The 9,330-nt window shown below is 47.5% G+C and overlaps 1 protein-coding gene across 1 annotated transcript; it reads right to left on the minus strand.

The window, feature by feature from the left end:
- Positions 1-2,024: 2,024 nt before the first annotated feature.
- On the minus strand, positions 2,025-3,362 carry LOC121661419. Its single transcript, XM_042021597.1, has 2 exons — positions 2,817-3,362; positions 2,025-2,735 (listed from the first exon to the last, which is right to left on the minus strand). Exons 1-2 carry the CDS (start codon positions 2,953-2,955, stop codon positions 2,092-2,094), a joined length of 783 nt encoding a protein of 260 aa, XP_041877531.1. The 5' UTR covers positions 2,956-3,362; the 3' UTR covers positions 2,025-2,091.
- Positions 3,363-9,330: the final 5,968 nt, after the last annotated feature.

The raw sequence follows: 9,330 nt of genomic DNA on the forward strand, positions 1-9,330 counted from the left end.
AATATGGGTGCTTTTTCAGCATATGCTATCCAATCACAAATGCACATTTGCAGGAGAATCTTTCTCACTACTGCATTGCGAGACAAATTTCCAGCAATTCCTTTGAAAACCATGCATCAGAACTAGTTTGCTGTGGATGTTGGACTGCTGTTGTTTAACAGCAGTCCATAAATCCAGCGGCCTCTAAGCCTCTTGGAATGTAGGCTTTCTGGGTGAGAGATCATCTGGGTGTTTTGCGGCAGTGACTGTGGTTGCCTCAGGAACTTGCCTGCAGTGGATCAGGTAAGTTAGAAGAAAGCAGAATGTCCAGCTGGAGAGCAGAGGTGGTATCTGAGGCTCATAGCCTTTTTCAACAGCATGCTGCTGTTTAAAGACTGTGTGGTCTTTGTGGACAGTTGGTTTCTGTTTTAAATGTGATGACTTTAAAAGATAATTAGTTGTCTGGTATGAGCTTGGAATTGTCCCCAACTCTGGGGAGAAGAGTGATTATTATAGCATTTAGTTTAGCAGCTTCCTACCTTATTTTCCCTTACTGTAACATGTGCTCCCTCCCAATCCCTGCAAGCACAAATGTCATCTTTGGGAGAGGGACTCGGAATCCTTCTTCTTGGGTTTCAGAATGTCTCAATAGAAGGAACTGAGGAAGAGGGCAATGGTCAATGCAAGAAGAACATTTTTCCCTGCTTGAAAAAACCCCTATTTTCCAGCATGCATGGGCATTTGGATGATGCCTTAGGAACATAGTTTAACTTGAAGTGGCCAGAGCAGCTCAAGTTGGACTAAATAATCACTTGCAGGTCCCTTCCAACTAAACTAGCAGTAGTTTTTCTTTCTTCTCAGTAGCAATATGATTATTTTGCATTCCTGTTGCAAGAAATGTTGTTTATTTACTTAAACTTAATGAATGAACATCCACCTCAGTAACAACTCTAAACAAAATCTGGATTTAGTGGTAGGAATATGGTTTACTCTTTATACCTCTTCTACCTGCCTCTAAGGTATGGCAGATAGTCAACTTCTTGAAACGGTTCTTTTAAGCCAGATGGATTGATAGATTCAACTTCCTTTGGCTACAGCAAATGATTCTTGTCTGCTTGGTATTTCCCTTTAATTTAGATTTCTTGTTTTTTGCAAAACAGGTGACAGAATACAGGCCAATAGAAGATACAGTTTCTGAAGCTGTCTCAAACTGTTTCCTCTCTCACCCTGCATACCCAGAATGGTTTGGGATGGAAGGAACCTTAAAGATCATCTCATTCCAACCCCTCTGCCACAGCAGGGACACCTTCAACCAGACTAGGCTGCTCCAAGCCCCATTCAACCTGGCCTTGAATACCCCTCACAGAGACCCTGTCAAAGGGATATATGTCCTAAAGAAGCTGGGAGAGGGAGCGTGGCTGGGACAGCTGACCTGAACGGGGTGGAGGGATATTCTGTACTGCAGAACATCCTTCCCAATATAGAAACTGTGGGGAGCAGGCCAGGGGGGCAGTGACAGGGTGACAGAGCCAGCCAAGATGCCCTGCAGAGAGGGCTGGTTCCTTTAGAGATGAGAAATTGCCCTGTGGCAAATGAGAAATCCCTATGGCAGCACTCAGGGCATTCCAATATCCCCAGGAGAGCCATCCCACGGTGTTTTATCTCATCCACTCCCTGCCAGGGAGAGGTTTCCCTGCTTGGGGTAGGTCCCCCTTTCCTGCCCTCTGGCAGCCAGACCAAGTGGGAAGCTCAGCACGTGCCCAGCACTGCACTCCCTGCTCCTGGTGACTCTGTGGTGCCTGTCCTGCTGCTTGGTGCTCTGAGGACTCTGACCAACATGGTTTCCCTCACAGGTGCCCAGTGCCCGGAGCGATGTCCCCATAGCCATCCTCTTGGTCACCATCCCCAGCCCAGCCTAGCCCCACATGGGGTGGGCAGAGGCTGCCCTTAGGCATCAACCCCCTCCCACTGTGAATATGACCCCAGGCAGAGAGAGGAGCTGCAAAACAAGTCTTTAATGACTGAATGGGAATGAGGAGTGTAGGAGAGGGCAAGGGCTGGGGTCTGGATGTAGGTCACTGGCTCCGGGTGTCTTCTGGCCTGGGTGCTGCATCACCGCCGTCGTCTTTTTCTTGCTGGCTGGGCCATGGTCCTGCAGGAAGGTCTCTTGGCTCGTCGGGGTGCTGGCTGGTGCAGAGCTCTTGGCCTGGCTGCTGCCAGCTCTCCCATTTTGGGGCACACCCGGATAGTGAGGATGCCTGGTGGCTGCCTCTGCAGTGCCTTCTCCATCTGGCCCATGTGGGGTGAGCGAGGCTGGGGGGCAGTGGGTGGGCTGGCAGAGGGGGCCAGGTTGGGGATGGCAGGGATGGCATCCTGGCTGTTCCTCTGCTGTGCCTCCACCACCGGCTTCTTGGGATGGTCGTCTTCCAGCAGGCATTCACAGAATTCAAGGAACTCATCGAGGTCCTCGGCAGTCAAGCTGGGGACATTGGCAGCCAAGATGGTGTCCTCATTGTCCTCTTGCTGTGCCAACTCTGTTTGCTTGTCAAAGCAGCCATTGTCCTCCAGGTACGCAGAGAGTTCTTCCAGGAGAGCATCCAAGGTGGAGCTGTTGGGGTTGTCGAGGGTAGTGTCCTCGCTCACCATGGTGTCAGGCCAGGCAAACAGATGGCTGTTGGTGCTGTCCCCTGCCTGCTCAGGAGTGGCCTCTGGGGTGGCAGCTGATCCCTCCCCAGGCAGATCCGTGGTCACCACTTCTGAAAATGAAACCCCAAGGGATTGAAGCTTTCCTCAGCTTGTCTGCCTGTGAGCGGGCTTTGCCACCCCCCAAAACTCACCTTTGGGCTCCATTGTAGTTGTGCCAGCTGGTAGAGCCAGGGCAGGTTGCTGGTGGATGTGGAACACACTAGAGCCTATGGGGTAAAGGGGCTCTTCCTGGACCACAGCTCTTGGCTGGTGGGGCAGCAGTGTCCCCATCACCACCTGCTGTATCCAGCCATAGGCAGGGGGACAGAGACCAGCCCCAAGGTGCAGCTGCACTAGCTGGGGAAGATGCACCACAGGGGGAAGTGGCACCACCTGCCCCAGGGTCCCTGGGACCCCCTGCCTGGTGGTGACTGGGACCAGCTGGTGGGGGCCAGTGTGGAGCTGGACAGGCTCAGAGGACAGTGGCAGCCTGGGGACAGAGGGCAGCTCCCAGGCAGCTCCCAGGGCAGGGAAGCTCACGCCAGGCACCTTCACCACTGTCACATGGAGAGGGAACCTCTCTGTTGGGGGAAGCAGAAAGGGGGGATGGGGTGAGATACTGGCAGGCAGAGCTGGTTGGAGGTACCTGGAGGGCAGGAGCCCCAGGAGGAGCAGAAGCCTGCTGCTGTACCTGCCATGGTGCTTGGGCAGCCTGGGGGTTGCTTGGGACAAACACCACTTGGGGGTTCTGTCGCCAAGGCGACTGTTGGGGCAAACAGTGTTCGGTGGGTTCCATTGCCCAGCAATACCCACTCCAGCCAGCATGGGGATGGAATGAGAGCTGCTCCCTCATTAGTGCCCAGAGCCTCCAGCGTGACTGTGACAGGAGGAGATGTGGGTGTGCCCTGGGATGGCGAGGAGCCCCCTGTTCCCTGCCAGGCCTGTCCCCACAGCCAGCACCAAAGCTGCCGCCAGCTCTGCAACAGCCCCCCAGGAATGCCCTGTTGTTCCCAAAGGGAGCTGCTCCCCGCAGGACAGCCCAGGCCCACCCCAGCCCCCTCTGGGCCTGGCACAGGGAGAGCTGCCCCTTCCCCACTCACCTGCTGGGGCTCCTTGGGCGGTTCTGGCAGTTGCTGGGTTCCAGTTCCACATCCAGGGTGGTTGGAGAGCCCCTGCCCTGGCCCAGCCGGGGCCCCATGGCCTGGCCACCCCACACACCAATGGGGCACGTTTGGCACCGTCTGCTCCACAGCTGCTCCTCGGGAACGTGGGAACTGCTCCAGGCCCTGGTCCACTGAGGGCAGTCAGGAGCTTCCTAATCAATCCCTCCTTCCCCTCCTGGGGTTCACGTGGGGTCAGGGGCTGACACAGGGCTGGGTTTGTTCTTAAAATGATCCCAAAGAGGATTTTCCGGTGGGAACAATTATTGGTATGGAATTGGTGGAGTGTACTGAGAGGAATGTGATCCAGGTCCAAACGCATCTCTACCCAGTTTTCAGAGCTGCTTAACAGAATTCTGCCCAAAGTTAAACACAGGCTTTGGAAGACAACCACAGAACTGGTAACAGCTCTCATTATGTCCTAGGCTTCTGCTCTCTGAAATTAGGTTTAAAGTAGAGTGGAAGGGCATTTCAACATCTTCTTTCTGCAAACATTTGATCAAAATGCAGTGGTATATTATGATAAAGTAAGTTCTGTTTTATTTATGTCTTAACTTCATACCTTTAATGGAATTAATTTTTAAATGGATCTCAAGGTTTAAATCACTCAAAGCCAGATTCTTCACAGCCAGAATATAGTAGGTTTTTGGTCTCGTCTGCCATTTAAAAAAAAATGGAGGATGAGCCATAAAATACCTTGGGAAGTGTAGGTAATTTTGTTTTTTGCTATTCTAGATGGTGAATTGGATAAATCCTGCAGTGGTTTGGTGCAGAAACCCAAGCTCAGATTTCTGCTGTACCTCTGAACTTGCAGGATGGTTTGATGTTTTATTTCATGACAGTAAAGGATTTTTGTCTATTTGGTGGGGTGTGTTCTAGTGGGCTTTTAAAATTTATTTTTATTTTAATTCTTTATTACTCTTAAACCTTGCACCTTTTTCAAGTGGCTACAGTAGATTAGTCTAGGTCAGCTGCACATGCCAGCTGGCAGGGCAGGGCCCCTGCAGTGCCTGCAGCACTTGGTGTGAGGATTACTGACCTCACATGAGCACTGGGATTTGTGTGACGGGGGTGGGCCATGGTGGGGAACTGCTTTCAAGTCCTCCCTTGGGGTTCTGTGATGGCTGCTGAGTGTTTCCGAAGCCTGAGGGCTCCCAGCATCTGGAGATTCTCAGTGTGCACGGCAGGGCGAGGGCTGCAGCTGCTGCAGCCCAGCAGCATCCGAGAGCAGCAGATCTCACCCCTGGCCGCTGTAGGCTCTGGACAGCACCAGAGCTGAATTCTTTGAAAATTGTGGTGTCCACATTTTCCTAATAACTAATAGCTGTCTGTGCTTAATGGCTAATAAGTGTCAAAACTTAGCTACCAAACACTTGCCAATTTTACAGAAAAATGCAGAGAACATTTTGGAGTAGCTTTTGTGCAGCTGTGGGTCAGTGGGTTTCTTAAATTTTATTTTCTTAGATTTTGATTTTTATTTTGTTGCTTTTTTCTTACAGCCAAAGCTCTGTAAAAAGGGTCTGGAGCACAAAGCTTACCAGGAATGGCTGAGGGAGCTGGGAAAGGGGCTGAGCCTGGAGCAAAGGAGGCTCAGGGGGGACCTTGTGGCTCTGCACAAGTCCCTGACAGGAGGGGGCAGCCGGGGGGAGTCGGGCTCTGCTGCCAGGGAACAGGGACAGGACAAGGGGAAACGGCCTCAGGCTGGGCCAGGGGAGGCTCGGGTTGGATATTAAGGAAATTTTTTTCTTGTGACGACGGTTGTAAAGCATTTGCATGGACTGCCCAGGGCAGTGGTGCAGTCCCCATGCCTGGAAGTGTGCCAAAAAAACGTGGCACCTGGGGACATGGTTTGGTGGTGAACATGGTGGTGCTCACTGATGGTTGGACTCGATGACCTGAAAGGTCTTTTCCAACATTAAGGATTCTGTGATGATTCTAAAAAGATATTCAGTGTTACCACAGTACCAAAGCAATGTTTGGATGGTTTAGTTATTCTTAGAGACACTTCCTTCGATTTGCAGAGGTGAGGAGTGGCAAATGCTCAAACATCTCTGAAATCCAAATCTGGCAGTTTGAATATCATCAGAAGTTACTCTGATTTTCCAATATCTCATAATAAATTCACTGGATTTCATAACTGAAAATACTGTAAAAGTCCATCATGAAGACACAACCTTGTAGGAATCCTCATCTATTGTTCCACTGAGTCGCACATCAAAATTCATAACTGTCAAAAACATAACTGTGAACCACAGAACTTACTCTGACATCAGGTAGTGAGCCAAAATACATCCAAATGCCATATACTTTTTCTGGGAATGAAAAAAAAGGCTGCCTGCTGCATTTTGCAAAGATCATCTTTGATGATAATGAACTCACAGTGAGATTGTGTATGTGTATGAAATACTGGACTTTAGGATGTCTTTTCCTAGTGGTGAAGAAAACAACGACATGAAAACCGTATTTGAAGAGCTGCAAGTATTGGAGGAGTGATGTTAAATTGTAAAGCAAGTTGATAAGGAAATTATGAACATTTTGAACATCAGACCCTACAACACTATATTTAGATTTATAACTTAGGATTTAGGAATGTGACTATAGTAAAATTTTTCTTTCCTACGTAGATTTCTGCCTTCTCTTTCAATTCCAATTCTGGAATTGGTTAGAAGCCTCTAAAGATTGCACAGCATCCTGTTTAAAAAGCTGGCCTTCTGGGCCAACTCCAGGAGAAGACTTGGCCATGAGGCTGCAAAATGGATTGAATAAACGGAAGTCTCTCCAAAAGAACAAAATGAATATTCACTCAAACAGACATGCAGCAGGAAGTGGTGTTTAACAGCATGTCATCAAGTTTAGAAAATTAAATATTTTATTCTTTTTTCTTCTCACCTCTAAGGAGGCTTTATTCTTCCACTTTGCTTCCCTTCTCTGATCCTTCTAGTCCTAAAGCTTAATTCTTCATGTCAGTGTTAAAGGCTCTATGTAACAGCTCTGATTCCACGTTGTGTGCCAGATCATCTCTGTAGCATTAAGGCAAACAATTCTAAATAGTGTAAAACCCTAGTGTGTAACACCTTGTCTTACATGAGTGGCCATCACTGTGTTGTGGGGATTTAAAGTTTTGTGGACCTGTAACAGTCAGCAGAGCAAGGCCCTAAGTAAATACACTCACAAATAGAAAAGGGATAAAGGAAGTAAGTTATTTGGCAGAGATAATATTGTGCATTGTGTGCAGATGGCTTCTTACAAAGAAAAAATTAGTAACTTAAACTTATAACCTCCAGGCTTGCCTGCTTCTTCTGAAAAGACAAATACCGCTGTGGTTCGCTCAGCTGAAGATAGTTTTTTATTTGGTTAATAAACTGAAGTGTATCCAAAACTCTGGTTCAAAGAGCAAGCAAGCCAAAAAAAAAACCCCAAACCCCAAACCCAAACAAACTAAGAGATTCATGAACAGTTGCCAGGAAACCATTTATAATTTTTTTTTTTTCTGTCGGGATTTCTGCAAATATTTTGATTATTGTGGTGCCTGGATACTAGTTTTCTAAATGTAAATTTTATGCATTAATTAGGCACCATTAAGCATTTCTCCCCAAACAGACAGATTAAGAATTTCAATGTGCTTTTCTAATTGCATTAAAAAGAAAAAAATCAAGCTGTAAAATTGCCTGGAGTCAGTTCTGTGGGTACCCACACATGTAGCTCTCATTAATGTCAGTGAGAGTTAAATGTAGAGGAAAAGGGAATTAGACCTGGGATACACCTTATTAAAATGTGTGTAGGTGTTTAAACTTAAATCTGTACTGGTTAGTGGAGAAATGCCTGAAGAATAGGGTCTGGTGTAGATCCAAGGCACGATAATAATTTCCCAAACTTGCCATGTATGGGATCCATCCTACTTCCCTTCAGCCACGTTCACGGGAGGCTGAACAAGTGGCTTTCATTCTCCAGTTTCCCTTGGGGATGTGCCTGCCCAGGAACAGGAGCAGCAGGGCACTGGCACAGGTGGTGCCACCTTGGCAGCTTTGGGCAGGTGAACTCACTTCCCAGCCAGGGGCATCACTCCTTGCCCAGACTGTGACCAGGTTTGCCTGAGTATTGTTCAATGTCTCCCTGTTAATTTGTGCTCAGGTGAAGTGCTGACTGTGCGTTGCAGGCCCTCAGAGACAAAGGGGTGCTTTATCTCCCACTTCAGTGAGATTTGAGAACCCAAAATTGTTTGCTGGGCCTGTGCTGGTGCTGTAATCTTGTGAATGCAGTTGGCCACAGATCGTGTGTCTTCTGTAACATCTCTTCCAGTGGGGCTTTTGAGTTCTCACTAGATTCTTTAAAAACAAGTAATAAAGCTTTTTAGACAAGATTGGGTTTGCAAATTCAAAATCAGGGGTTCTGTCTGTCAGAGTAAGGCTTGCTGCAGATACTAAGCTGAGTGAGCCAACTAAATACTGGGAAGGAGCCATAACAGGATTGAAATCTGTGCCAAGAATTTTGGGTTTGGAAAAAAATAATTACACCTTACCAAAGTAGTTAGAATTTGTCACGCAAGAAAATAACCAGTTCAGAAAGAAGCTAAAGAAAGGTAGATTTTTACAAGGAATCCAGATTTTCTCCTTTTCACAAGGAGTCCAGAATGCTGTCTGTCTTCCTTAGGCTTTTTGGTGTAAGTGAAGTAGGAGTTCACAGATGACAACCAAAGCTCTTCAGCAAACATGGAATATATATCTCAGCATCTTGACAAAGCTGTGCAGAGTGCAAAGGGTGAGTGAAATGCCTGCTTGATACTAGAACTTGCAAAACGTACAGGCAAAGAGAGTTATGCTGGCATCAGGAACAGGCTGGAAGGAACAGGCCATCGGCTGGATGTTTTGGGGTATTATTTTGCTATTTATTATTTATGTTGGCCACTGCTGCATTTACAGTAGTTCTGCAGCACTGGCAGTATCTGCACAGGAGGAGAAGAGCGTGGTTAGAAGAGAAATACATGGAGCCTGCAGCTGGTGAGCACAGCTTTGGGTCAGGAAGGGACCTTTCAGCAGAACAGAAGGCAATGGCTGAAAATCTGAGTTCCTTAAGAGAGGCTTCTTAATTGAAGACTAAGACATTAAGACTAGCAGTTGGATCTGTTAAGTTTGACTGTTTCATGAACTAAATAAGAGAACCAGCCAAATGGATTTATTGCCTTGTGTTAGTGGGGCGGAAAAGCAAGGAGCTTTTTGCTTTCATATAGAGAGGAAAAGATAAAAAACCAACACTTCTTCCTGCCTACCAGGGAAGAAATCTAGAAGGACATTGAGGACAACAATTTTTGGGTCAAGAAATCTGGCAAATACTCTTAGAAAAGTGAAACAAACCTTTATTTGTGTTCAGTATCTGGCCACAAGCTTGTGTCTGGTGGCCAAGCTGGAGTGTTACCAATGTCTCTTAGGCTTTGTCCAGCACTTGTGTGTGTCTCCAAATCACACCAGTTGTCTTACAGTGGAAACCTAGCAATGCTAGTATCTGAGGA

This window comes from Corvus kubaryi, unplaced genomic scaffold (genome assembly GCF_017639235.1).
Source record: "Corvus kubaryi isolate FWS band 111438036 unplaced genomic scaffold, C.kubaryi_AGA036_p1.0 126, whole genome shotgun sequence".
Lineage (NCBI taxonomy): Eukaryota > Metazoa > Chordata > Aves > Passeriformes > Corvidae > Corvus > Corvus kubaryi.